The following is a 13503-nucleotide window of genomic DNA, read 5'->3' on the forward strand; positions in this document are numbered from 1 at the left end:
ATGGCTGTTGCCACTGACATGATAGTTCCTCCAGCAGGACAGAAACATGTGTCCTTTTCTGGCAGTGGTGAGACAGACAATAAACAAATAGGTATTCAAAATTTAGCTGTTCCCATTCAAAGTACTCCATCTGTAAGCTTTCAGCCAGAATTTAGACCACGGACTCTAACACATCAATTATCTGTTGTGCCTGAGGGGGAAGAGTTTGAGGAAATACTTCGAGAAATAGACAAGGAAAAAGGAAATGAAGCTGATGCAGAAGAGGATGATAATGATGATGATGATGAAAAAACACTCATAGATGACCATGAAGATCCAGTATTTGAAAAAATAAAGGAAAAGGTTGAAAAAACACTTGAAAGAACAGAATCTTCTTCATCACTCTCTAGTGCAGCTACAGATGAAAGTGATGGAAAACAAATTCTTATATCAGAACACTATACTAGTATTCCCTTTGGTATACAGCCTAGAGCTACTTATGAGCATGGCAAGAAAAATGCAGACATTATGGGATGTGAGTATGTGTGCTTAAAGGCAATTGAAAATGATACTTATTTGATAAGATACTGAAAAAAATAAACCATGGTGCCTTTTATTTGATTTGAAGTTCATTTAAGTTAATTTTGCTGAAGAGTTCAAATTTTATTCTTTGAAATTTGAAATTGATTTCTAACAATGTTTTCCAGATAATCTACACATAAAATTTAATATAATAATAGCATTTATCTGGTGTTAAATTAAATTTATGGATGGCATGCAGTTTATTCATTTTGGTGTGGTAGTTTTGAATTTTGAATTTTCTTTTATATTGGAAAGTTAATTTAATATATTATGTTATCATTGGAAAGTGGCATACAACAGCAGAATGAGACAATTCATCATCCTTGATAGCAAAGGGATTACTTCTTGGAAACGAGACAATGTGGATAACAGGGGTAGGTGTCATATATATAACATGTCAGTATATATGATAGATAGGTATAAATATATATTATATGGGTAGATGTCAGTATGTATAATAGTTAGGTATAAATATATATAGCATGGGTAGGTATATGACAGGGTTGTACGTCACTATGTATAAAAGTTAAGTGTACATTTATATAACAAGCCTCAGGGTAGGTGTCAATGTATATATACATGGGTGTGTCAGTAGATATAACAGAGGTTATATATAAACAGTGGTACATGTCGGTATATATTTAATGTGAGTAGGTGTCAGTATATATATACAGGGGTGTGTCAGTAGATATAACAGAGGTAATATATATACAGTGGTACATGTCAGTATATATTTAATATGGTCAGGTATCAGTATATATATACAAGGGTTTGTCAGTAGATATAACAGAGGTTATATATAAACAGTGGTACATGTCAGTATATATTTAATATGGTCAGGTATCAGTATATATATACAAGGGTGTGTCAGTAGATATAACAGAGGTTATATATAAACAGTGGTACATGTCAGTATATACTTAATGTGAGTAGGTGTCAGTATATATATACAGGGGTGTGTCAGTAGATATAACAGAGGTAATATATATACAGTGGTACATGTCAGTATATATTTAATATGGTCAGGTATCAGTATATATATACAAGGGTTTGTCAGTAGATATAACAGAGGTTATATATAAACAGTGGTACATGTCAGTATATATTTAATGTGAGTAGGTGTCAGTATATATATACAGGGGTGTGTCAGTAGATATAACAGAGGTAATATATATACAGTGGTACATGTCAGTATATATTTAATGTGAGTAGGTGTCAGTATATATATACAAGGGTTTGTCAGTAGATATAACAGAGGTTATATATAAACAGTGGTACATGTCAGTATACATATAACATTTGATTGGCTGGTTACCTAGCTGTAGTAGGGTTGTCATTTTAGTTGTTGTATTACATGTTACAGTTAAGTTTCAAAATTATTTCTTGGACTCAATTTTTTTAGTGATGAGGAATCTGATGTATCCTAAGTATGAGTACAGACTTCTGACATATATTGTCTACGCCAAAAAGTATAACTGCTACTTTGCCTTGTCCAAAGATTTCTCACTAAAGGTAGGTTACTCATAGTCTTTAATGCTGCATTTATTTATTACTTATTTATAGGTACCATACAAATACATGTATGTCGTTCTAGATGTGTTTAATACTATATATTCTTATGTCTTTCAGTATCTGCAATTAGCATTGAAATCCCAGACTTTAATAAACGTTACTAAAACAACAATAGGATTGAGTATAAAGATATTGCCTACTCTTTAGCTCACCTGGCCCAAAGGCCCAAGGCTTATGCTGTGCCACAGTGTTCATTGTCTGGCATCCGGCATCAATGTTTTCCTTTAAATGGCTTCTTCTCAATAACCAATGGACCAAATGTTTTAATATTTGGCTCGTATGTTTCCAGGTCACAGGGGTCAAATTTATCAAAGTCTTTAAACAACTTCTATTCATGAACTAAAAAGGCCTAGAGACACGATATTTGGCTGGCATGTTCCTTTGATGAAGCTTGACAAAATTTGCGAAAAGAAATGACCTTGACCTTTGTTCATAGACACAGGGTCAAATTTGTTAAAGCCTTTAAGCAATTTCTACCCATGAATTAAGAGGCCTAGAGGCATGATATTTGGCTGGTATGTGTATATATCGGGTGATGGTTGCAGGCCCATTAGGCCTCTTGTTTCATTTGTCTTAAAAAAAGAAAATTTATACTTTTTTATCATCATTCACAGGTTCGATTTTTCATTATTATGTTAAATAGTTAGTATTTATTGGTTTGGTAAAGAAGTATTAATGATGAAAATGTTTTGCTGATTAAAAAAAATCAAGCTAATATTTGATTGATTTAGTTTCTCATTAACTACATACTGCCCATGTATTTAAAAAAGGCACACATGTGGTAAGTCTTTGTCTTAGTATATTGTAGACAGTGTATTGTAGATGGTGTATCAGGGTGTGATTGTAGATGGTGTATCAGGATGTGATTGTAGATGGTGTATCAGGGTGTGATTGTACATGGTGTATAATTGTGTGATTGTAGATGGTGTATCAGGGTGTGATTGTAGATGGTGTATCAGGGTGTGATTGTAGATGGTGTATCAAGATGTGATTGTAGATGGTGTATCAGGATGTGATTGTAGTGTATCAGGATGTGATTGTAGATGGTGTATCAGGGTGCGATTGTAAAAAGTGTATCAGGGTGTGATTGCAGATGGTGTATCAGGGTGTGATTGTAGATGGTGTATCAGGGTGTGATTGTAGATAGTGTATCAGGTTGTGATTGTAGATAGTGTATCAGGGTGTGATTGTACATGGTGTATCAGTGTGTGATTGTAGATGGTGTATCAGGGTGTGATTGCAGATGGTGTATCAGTGTGTGATTGTACATGGTGTATCAGGGTGTGATTGTAGATGGTGTATCAGGTTGTGATTATAGATGGTGTATCAGGTGTGATTGTAGACGGTGTATCAGGGTGTGATTATAGACAATGTATCAGTGTGTGATTGTAGATGGTGTATCAGGGTGTGATTGTAGTGTATCAGGGTGTGATTGTAGATAGTTTATCAGGATGTGATTATAGATGGTGTATCAGGGTGTGATTGTAGATGGTGTATCAGGTTGTGATTATAGATGATGTATCAGGATGTGATTGTACATGGTGTATCAGGATGTGATTGTAGATGGGGTATCAGGATGTGATTGTACATGGTGTATCAGGATGTGATTGTAGATGGGGTATCAGGATGTGATTGTAGACAGTGTATCAGGATGTGATTGTAGACAGTGTATCAGGATGTGATTGTAGATAGTGTTATCAGGATATGATTATAGATGGTGTATTAGTGAGTGATTGTTGATGGTGTATCAGGGTATGATTATAGATGGTGTATCAGGATGTGATTATAGATGATGTATCAGGATGTGATTGTACATGGTGTATCAGGATGTGATTGTAGATGGGGTATCAGGATGTGATTGTAGACAGTGTATCAGGATGTGATTGTAGACAGTGTATCAGGATGTGATTGTAGATAGTGTTATCAGGATATGATTGTAGATGGTGTATTAGTGAGTGATTGTTGATGGTGTATCAAGGTGTGATTGTAGATGGGGTATCAGGATGTGATTGTAGACAGTGTATCAGGATGTGATTGTAGATGGTGTATTAGTGAGTGATTGTTGATGGTGTATCAAGGTGTGATTGTAGATGGTGTATCAGGATGTGATTGTACATGGTGTATCAGGATGTGATTGTACATGGTGTATCAGGATGTGATTGTAGATGGGGTATCAGGATGTGATTGTAGACAGTGTATCAGGATGTGATTGTAGACAGTGTATCAGGATGTGATTGTAGATAGTGTTATCAGGATATGATTGTAGATGGTGTATTAGTGAGTGATTGTTGATGGTGTATCAGTGAGTGATTTTATCTGTCATTATAAACACATGTTATGTGTTATACAGGTATTGAACAGAGATTTTGATGAAACATGTCATGTTAGTGCTGGACTGAGGTCAGTGTTGTTTATGGTCTTCAACTCAGTGACTGATGAACTCATCACAGGGGGTGTTGATGGAACCAAGGTAATTCACACATGTTCATTACTGGGTAGACATAATGGTGTCCTTTCAAAGATTTAAGTGTTATATATGTCACTCTGATGAAACATTAAAGTCTGATTTTAATATGGAACTGAGAGTACGTGTACATAATGTCACCTGTTTCTTAACATCATAAATACAGTATATTTAATGATTAGGAAAAGTAGCAATCCAGATTGCAAGGTTATTGTCAGTGTGTGAGCCCTAAAAGATAAATCAAATTCAATTATTAATATTGAACAAAAATATTGAATTCAGAACAGCGGTAACAGTAACTGTCCTATTAAACACTTAATAATAGTTTGTTGAAGGTAATACACATATTTACAAGTATCAGTTCATGTATATATAATATAATATTTTGTTGTTTATTTTGTGTTAAATAATACAGATCTGGTCATTTCGCCAAGTAGCTGGTAGTTCTTTTATGGAGCTGAAACCCTTGGCCAACTATGAGCTACACTTAGAGTAAGTATAGCTGATTTAGGTAGGTAACTGTGAGAGTTAGATAGAGTAAGTATAGCTGATTTAGGTAGGTAACGATGAGAGTTAGATAGAGTAAGTATAGTTGATTTAGGTAGGTACCGATGAGAGTTAGATAGAGTAAGTATAGCTGATTTAGGTAGGTAACGATGAGAGTTAGATAGAGTAAGTATAGTTGATTTAGGTAGGTAACGATGAGAGTTAGATAGAGTAAGTATATAGAGTAAGTATAGCTGATTTAGGTAGGTAACTGTGAGAGTTAGATAGAGTAAGTATATAGAGTAAGTATAGCTGATTTAGGTAGGTAACTGTGAGAGTTAGATAGAGTAAGTATAGTTGATTTAGGTAGGTAACTGTGAGAGTTAGATAGAGTAAGTATAGCTGATTTAGGTAGGTAACTGTGAGATGAGAGTAAGTATATTAGTATAGCTGATAGGTAGTAAGTATAGCTGATTTAGGTAGGTGAGAGTTAGATTTAGGTAGGTAAGTAGAGTTAGTAAGTATAGCTGATTTAGGTAGGTAACTGTATATAGAGTAAGTAGGTAATAGTAGTTGATTTAGGTAGGTAACTGTGAACTAGAGTGAGAGTTAGATAGGTAGGTAAGTAAGTATATAGAGTAAGTATAGTGATTTAGGTAGGTAACTGTATAGTATATAGAGTAAGTATAGTTGATTTAGGTAGGTAACTGTGAGAGTTAGATAGAGTAAGTATATAGAGTAAGTATAGCTGATTTAGGTAGGTAACGATGACAGTTAGATAGAGTAAGTATAGCTGATTTAGGTAGGTAACTGTGAGAGTTAGATAGAGTAAGTATAGCTGATTTAGGTAGGTAACTGTGAGAGTCAGATAGAGTAAGTATAGCTGATTTAGGTAGGTAATGATGAGAGTTAGATAGAGTAAGTATATAGAGTAAGTATAGCTGATTTAGGTAGGTAACGATGAGAGTATAGCTGATTTAGTAGGTAATGATGAGGTAATAGAGTAAGTATAGCTGATTTAGTAAGTTATAGTATAGTTGATTAAGTATAGTTAGATAGAGTTAGTAGGTAACTGTGAGAGTTAGATAGAGTAAGTATATAGAGTAAGTATAGCTGATTTAGGTAGGTAATGATGAGAGTTAGATAGAGTAAGTATATAGAGTAAGTATAGCTGATTTAGGTAGGTAACTGATGAGAGAGATAGAGTAGTATATAGAGTAAGTATAGCTGATTTAGGTAGGTTTAGGATAGAGTAAGTATACTGATTTAGGTAGTGTAGATAGATGAGTAAGTATATAGAGTAAGTATAGCTGATTTAGGTAGGTAACGATGAGAGTTAGATAGAGTAAGTATATAGAGTAAGTATAGCTGATTTAGGTAGGTAACTGTGAGAGTTAGATAGAGTAAGTATAGCTGATTTAGGTAGGTAATGATGAGAGTTAGATAGAGTAAGTATAGCTGATTTAGGTAGGTAACTGTGAGAGTTAGATAGAGTAAGTATATAGAGTAAGTATATAGAGTAAGTATAGCTGATTTAGGTAGGTAACTGTGAGAGTTAGATAGAGTAAGTATAGTTGATTTAGGTAGGTAACTGTGAGAGTTAGATAGAGTAAGTATAGCTGATTTAGGTAGGTAACGATGAGAGTTAGATAGAGTAAGTATATAGAGTAAGTATAGCTGATTTAGGTAGGTAATGATGAGAGTTAGATAGAGTAAGTATATAGAGTAAGTATAGCTGATTTAGGTAGGTAACTGTGAGAGTTAGATAGAGTAAGTATATAGAGTAAGTATAGCTGATTTAGGTAGGTAACTGATGAGAGTTAGATAGAGTAAGTATATAGAGTAAGTATAGCTGATTTAGGTAGGTAATGATGAGAGTTAGATAGAGTAAGTATATAGAGTAAGTATAGCTGATTTAGGTAGGTAATGATGAGAGTTAGATAGAGTAAGTATATAGAGTAAGTATAGCTGATTTAGGTAGGTAACGATGAGAGTTAGATAGAGTAAGTATAGCTGATTTAGGTAGGTAACTGTGAGAGTTAGATAGAGTAAGTATATAGAGTAAGTATAGCTGATTTAGGTAGGTACCGATGAGAGTTAGATAGAGTAAGTATATAGAGTAAGTATAGTTGATTTAGGTAGGTAATGATGAGAGAGTATATAGAGTAAGTATAGCTGATTTAGGTAGTGAGAGTATAAGTATATAGAGTAAGTATAGCTGATTTAGGTAGGTAACTGTGAGAGTTAGATAGAGTAAGTATATAGAGAGTATAGCTGATTAGATAGAGTAATGATGAGAGTTAGTAGAGTAAGTATAGTATATGATGATTTAGGTAGGTAACTGATTTAGGTAGGTAACTGATGAGAGTTAGATAGAGTAAGTATATAGAGTAAGTATAGCTGATTTAGGTAGGTAATGTGAGATAGATAGTATATATAGTAGTATAGCTGTAGGTAGTATAGCTGTATAGCTGATTTAGGTAGGTAACTGTGAGAGTTGAGAGTTAGATAGAGTAAGTATAGCTGATTTAGGTAGGTAACTGATAGATTTAGAGTAAGTATATAGAGTAAGTATAGCTGATTTAGGTAGGTAACGATGAGAGTTAGATAGAGTAAGTATATAGAGTAAGTATAGCTGATTTAGGTAGGTAATGATGAGAGTTAGATAGAGTAAGTATATAGAGTAAGTATAGCTGATTTAGGTAGGTAATGATGAGAGTTAGATAGAGTAAGTATATAGAGTAAGTATAGCTGATTTAGGTAGGTAACTGTGAGAGTTAGATAGAGTAAGTGATGAGAGTATAGATAGAGTAATATAGAGTATGATTTAGGTAGGTAATGTGAGAGTAGAGTAAGTATATAGAGTAAGTATAGCTGATTTAGGTAGGTAACTGATGAGAGTTAGATAGAGTAAGTATATATAGAGTGAGAGTATAGCTGATTTAGGTAGGTAACTGTGAGAGTTAGATAGAGTAAGTATAGCTGATTTAGGTAGGTAATGATGAGAGTTAGATAGAGTAAGTATATAGAGTAAGTATAGCTGATTTAGGTAGGTAACGATGAGAGTTAGATTAGTATATAGAGTAAGTATAGCTGCTTTAGGTAGGTTACTGTGATAGTTATATTGTTTAAGTATATAGAGTAAGTATAGCTGATTTAGGTAGGTAATGATGAGAGTTAGATAGAGTAAGTATAGCTGATTTAGGTAGGTAACTGTGAGAGTTAGATAGAGTAAGTATATAGAGTAAGTATAGCTGATTTAGGTAGGTAACTGTGAGAGTCAGATAGAGTAAGTATAGTTGATTTAGGTAGGTAACAATGAGAGTTAGATAGAGTAAGTATATAGAGTAAGTATAGCTGATTTAGGTAGGTAACTGTGAGAGTTAGATAGAGTAAGTATATAGAGTAAGTATAGCTGATTTAGGTAGGTAATGATGAGAGTTAGATAGAGTAAGTATAGCTGATTTAGGTAGGTAACGATGAGAGTTAGATAGAGTAAGTATATAGAGTAAGTATAGCTGATTTAGGTAGGTAAGTATAGCTGATTTAGGTAGGTAATGATGAGAGTTAGATAGAGTAAGTATATAGAGTAAGTATAGTTGATTTAGGTAGGTAACTGTGAGAGTTAGATAGAGTAAGTATAGCTGATTTAGGTAGGTAACTGTGAGAGTTAGATAGAGTAAGTATAGTAAGAAAATAGAGTAAGTATAGCTGATTTAGGTAGGTAACTGTGAAAGTTAGATAGAGTAAGTATAGTAAGTATATAGAGTAAGTATAGCTGATTTAGGTAGGTAACTATGAGAGTTATATAGAGTAAATATAGCTGATTTAGGTAGGTAACGATGAGTTAGATAGAGTAGTATATAGAGTAAGTATAGCTGATTTAGGTAGGTAACTGATGAGAGTTAGATAGAGTAAGTATAGCTGATTTAGGTAGGTAATGTGAGATAGATAGAGTAAGTATATAGAGTAAGTATAGCTGATTTAGGTAGGTAAGATGAGTAGTTAGTAGATAGAGTAAGTATAGCTGATTTAGGTAGGTAATTTAGGATAGTAAGTATACTGATTTAGGTAGGTAACAATGAGAGTTAGATAGAGTAAGTATATAGAGTAAGTATAGCTGATTAAGGTAGGTAACAATGAGAGTTAGATAGAGTAAGTATAGCTGATTTAGGTAGGTAACGATGAGAGTTAGATAGAGTAAGTATAGCTGATTTAGGTAGGTAACGATGAGAGTTAGATAGAGTAAGTATAGCTGATTTAGGTAGGTAACGATGAGAGTTAGATAGAGTAAGTATAGTATAGTAGGTAACTATGAGAGTTGATTTAGGTAGGTATACTGATTTATAGGTAACTATGAGGGTTAGATAGAGTAAGTATATAGAGTAAGTATAGTTGATTTAGGTAGGTAACTATGAGGGTTAGATACAGTAAATGTATAGATGACTGTAAAGAAGTTGATTTATGAAACAAAGATAAGTCAATCTTATAACAAAAATGTTCACCTAAGCTCAAATGAACTTAATCCTAACAATGGTACAATGTGCAATCAGATTTCAAATTTATTCATTCTGAATATTGCAGTCTGTTGTTCATTATCATAATTGAGTTGTGTGCCATTAAATAATTATGTTATTGAAAAATAATTGATTTTCAAGGGTTTGGTTTTATTTTTATTGATTTTGTGGGAAACAGGGCACTTCTAATCCATAAATTCATGTGTCTGCAAAAAGTAAAAATTGTCATGCATTTTAATAGATTTCACAAGAAAGATTACCCTGCAAAATCAATTGCCAACTTGCAGATAATGCATTTAAATGCAAAATCATGAAATTTTAGGACAATGAAAATATAGGATTTATCAGTAACCAAGAAGCTTTCAGATTTTTTAAACTGTCGTCATCAGATGTTGGACTATTGAAATCACCTTTCACCTTTGCCTTTCGTCTGTGGTCCACACGTTCGTCTGTTGATGATTAAGAAATTGACAATGCAAAATGTTTACACTTTTGTCCATAGATACAAATACCTGCGATATACTAGTATGTATTTTATACTGATCATTAAAAAAAAATGAACTGCAGCACCTAAGTGATGGTTTATAAGTTCAATATTTACTTCATAGGTGTTCACAATTCTGTAGTACTAGTATATTTTATATTTTCTCTATAATATGATATAATATGATGGTGTATATGATGGTGTATATATACAAGTATGTATGATATGTTGTTTTCAGGAAGACTCTGGAGAATGTAGGTGGCAGCTGGGTAAAGAAAGTGGAACTGGATCATCACCTTCAACATTTGTACTTCTGTTCTGATACTGACCTTCAGGTCTACAATCTCCAGGGAAAACGACTATTTAAATATGAAAAGTACGCTTGCCGAATTACTGTGTATATCATTCCCACTCTCATATGAAACATGAAGACCTATTAAACACCAAAAGTTAATATCTTCATACATCAGTAAGAGAAAATCTATTTAACTATGTGCTGATCATTTGCTGCTCTCTCTGTAGAATCATGGATTTTTGGGGAGGATTTATATTGATTGATTCATGGGTATCTAATATCTACAAATATATATGTCTATAAAATGATAAACAGATCAGACTTGTCAAATATTGTAATACTAGTGGATTTTGTGAGCAAGATTTATCCATGAAATAAATTGGCAATGAAAACCGTGGAAATTGAGCCTCACAAAAAAATATGATTTTGCAGTTTCTGTAACGCCCTTAGAGTGAAATATATCACAAGAAATTGCTTCCACATAAACACTTCAGTTTTATAAATTCCTGTGTAGTTATGACGTTATTTTTAATTTTTGGACTTTTCTGTCTTCAAATTTGGACCAACAGACTATTAGATTTGCTGTGTATCTATCTGTACAGGGCCCACACACTATTAAATTTGTTGTGTATCTGTACAGGGCCCACACCATGTCCATCACAGGCTGTGTTTATTCCCAGAGTGCCAAAGTCCTCATCACTTCTTCTGTTGACTGTGAAGGTAAACATCATTATAGAGAAATCCTAAGTTTTGAAACTACTTCTCTTTTTAAACCTCTTGTTTATAAAGACCAGTTTCTCGCACGAACCTCTATCAGCATTCTCTAAAATTACTTAGTTGATACTTTCTGTTGCAGGTTGGATGTTGGTAGGAATATAATTTTATTAACTAGATATTCTTCATCAAGCTATCGACTAAAAGTCTATCAAAATTATGTTGTTTCACTGGTAAACCAGCTGTCAATTTTCTGAGAATATCTGCTTGTCTTATCAACTATAATCATGATGTTGTTATTTACATAATGACAAACTATACAATGTATTACAATTTATAAAGCAACTGCTGTATGCTAATTTTTTCTGTTCATGAAAAATGTACAATTCTTTTGAAAGTTGTATTTTCAGTAAAATTGTCAGAACTTGAAATAATAAATTTAGCTGAAAAATAAAATGAAATCTCAAAAATATTGTATGATCAACTTGATAATCATTTGGATATAAGATAAAACCTAAAAGATATTTTGTAGCTTGTGTGAAGTCTTTATCTAATGTTTAATGTTAACAGTGAAGGTATGGAGCCTGATGGGAGGTATGGTACACTCATTCCGTGGTCATTCCCGAGCTGTTACCAACCTACTCCTTCATCCTGACTCCTCCTCCCTCATCATTACAGCGTCTCTAGACGGATCTATCAGGATGTGGTCACTTGACACTATGGAACTCGTCTACAAGTATGGCTAACATTTTACTGGTCAAAACTTTTTAAAATTTTGAAAATAGCTGCAACATTTTATATTAATTTAAACAATTAATCATTTTCTACAGTAAAATTGTAATAGATATCATTAATATACAGCATCTGTGATTGTATTTTGTATTTCAGTATTACGGTGTCATCGGACGGTGTGCTGTGGATGGGTCTTACAGATGACAACATCCTGTATGTCAGTACATGTCGTAACATTACACTGTGGTCACTGAATCAGTTCTACAGTTTCTGGGCACTCAGTCGCAACCGAGTCACACGCCTTTCTTTATCAGGTCATGAGGGTAAAACAACCAGGGTTGTGTCCCTGGGAGATGACAGCAGGTAAGGTTACCTCCCCTTTCCACTGCACATTTAAGAGATACATGAAGATGATTAAAGTTGACTTTTTTCCCATATGATGCTAAAAGTTCTGCCTCACATTTAACATGTCATTGAATTTCCATTAATGAAACAAGTCTTAGATTTTTTATTTTACCAATTTTCTGTTGTAGTGACAATTACATGTAAGCTGTTAGTATTTATATATACTATATATCTATTTTTGACACGACAGTTTTAGCTTGAAAAAGTGCGCAATATACGCAAAAATTTACGGTAATTGTATATTTAAAAGAAATGTATTTGGTCATCAAAAAATACATTTTTTTCATGAATTAAATAAAGTGATAGATCAAATTTTTTTTAGAAAATGTAGTAAACAGTTGACATATCAGATTAGAGAGGTCATTGTTTGAACTTGGTCATTTAGAAGCTTTGCATTACTGATGTCAAATGTTAAAATGTCCCAGACAACTGAACCAATATGGCGACGGAAGTGAAAACTAGAGTTTGCTTTGGCCAATCTAACCCAAACTTCATACAGTACTTTCTTACTAAAAGAGTTTGCTTGCATTACAGTTTTGAAGGTCAAAGGTCAAGGTCACTGCAGTTACTATCTGCCATAACTCAAGCTTGCTTTGGCCAATCAAACTCAAACCTGAAAGATGTACAATGTTTCCTTACCTAAATGGCTTCTTTGGATTGCTTTTCATGTCCTAGGGTCAATGGTCCAGATTATTTTTTCTCTAAGTCTTGTGATAAATTAAAACATATCAGAAGGCTGTTGACCTCTTGCCTTGGTAAACTGACCCGGGTAATTCTGGACAGTTTCTTTACAAAAATTATTAACAAGGTACATTTGTACTTTAAGAAGAATTGATGAGGAAGAATACATAAGTCTTTGGTAATGTTGTAGAAACTGAAGTACACATATCTGATATAGATATCAGTGCTATCTGCTACATCTGATCAAGACAGATACACAGGAGAATTATAGAAAGTTAAAACCATTTCTACGGTAGCCTATATCACCTAATATGTTTTATCTCCTCTTCAGTGTTAGACTGTTCAACAGGAAGACATCAAAGAACCTAACGACGGTGCTACCCCCACATGTGGTGCCTGCACTGCAGTCTGTGATGAGTATATGTTACAGTAGAGAGTTTGATGTGGTATTCCTTCTTATAAATCCTCAGGAGATCTGGGTCTATACCTCCAGGTAAGGTCATGACCTTTGACATTTCTCAAGGTCACATTTGGAACCTACTTCTGTAAATGTAATGTGATACCATGTTGAAGTTTGTTGTTATTCATCTTG

The 13503-nt window shown here is 33.6% G+C and overlaps 1 protein-coding gene across 1 annotated transcript in view; it reads left to right on the plus strand.

Moving 5' to 3' along the window:
* Positions 1 to 13503, plus strand: part of LOC132555908 (uncharacterized) — a 65969-nt gene continuing 52466 nt past the window's right edge. Inside the window, exons 1-10 of the mRNA XM_060220286.1 lie at positions 1 to 514; positions 849 to 935; positions 1964 to 2073; positions 4484 to 4603; positions 5013 to 5089; positions 10323 to 10460; positions 11020 to 11099; positions 11664 to 11829; positions 11982 to 12188; positions 13243 to 13404. Of these exons, the coding sequence (XP_060076269.1) occupies positions 1 to 514; positions 849 to 935; positions 1964 to 2073; positions 4484 to 4603; positions 5013 to 5089; positions 10323 to 10460; positions 11020 to 11099; positions 11664 to 11829; positions 11982 to 12188; positions 13243 to 13404 (1661 nt within the window). The remainder of the gene's footprint in view (positions 515 to 848; positions 936 to 1963; positions 2074 to 4483; positions 4604 to 5012; positions 5090 to 10322; positions 10461 to 11019; positions 11100 to 11663; positions 11830 to 11981; positions 12189 to 13242; positions 13405 to 13503) is intronic.

This window comes from Ylistrum balloti, unplaced genomic scaffold (assembly GCF_031769215.1).
Source record: "Ylistrum balloti isolate Yb309-2 unplaced genomic scaffold, AGI_CSIRO_Ybal_v1 Utg370524, whole genome shotgun sequence".
NCBI lineage: Eukaryota > Metazoa > Mollusca > Bivalvia > Pectinida > Pectinidae > Ylistrum > Ylistrum balloti.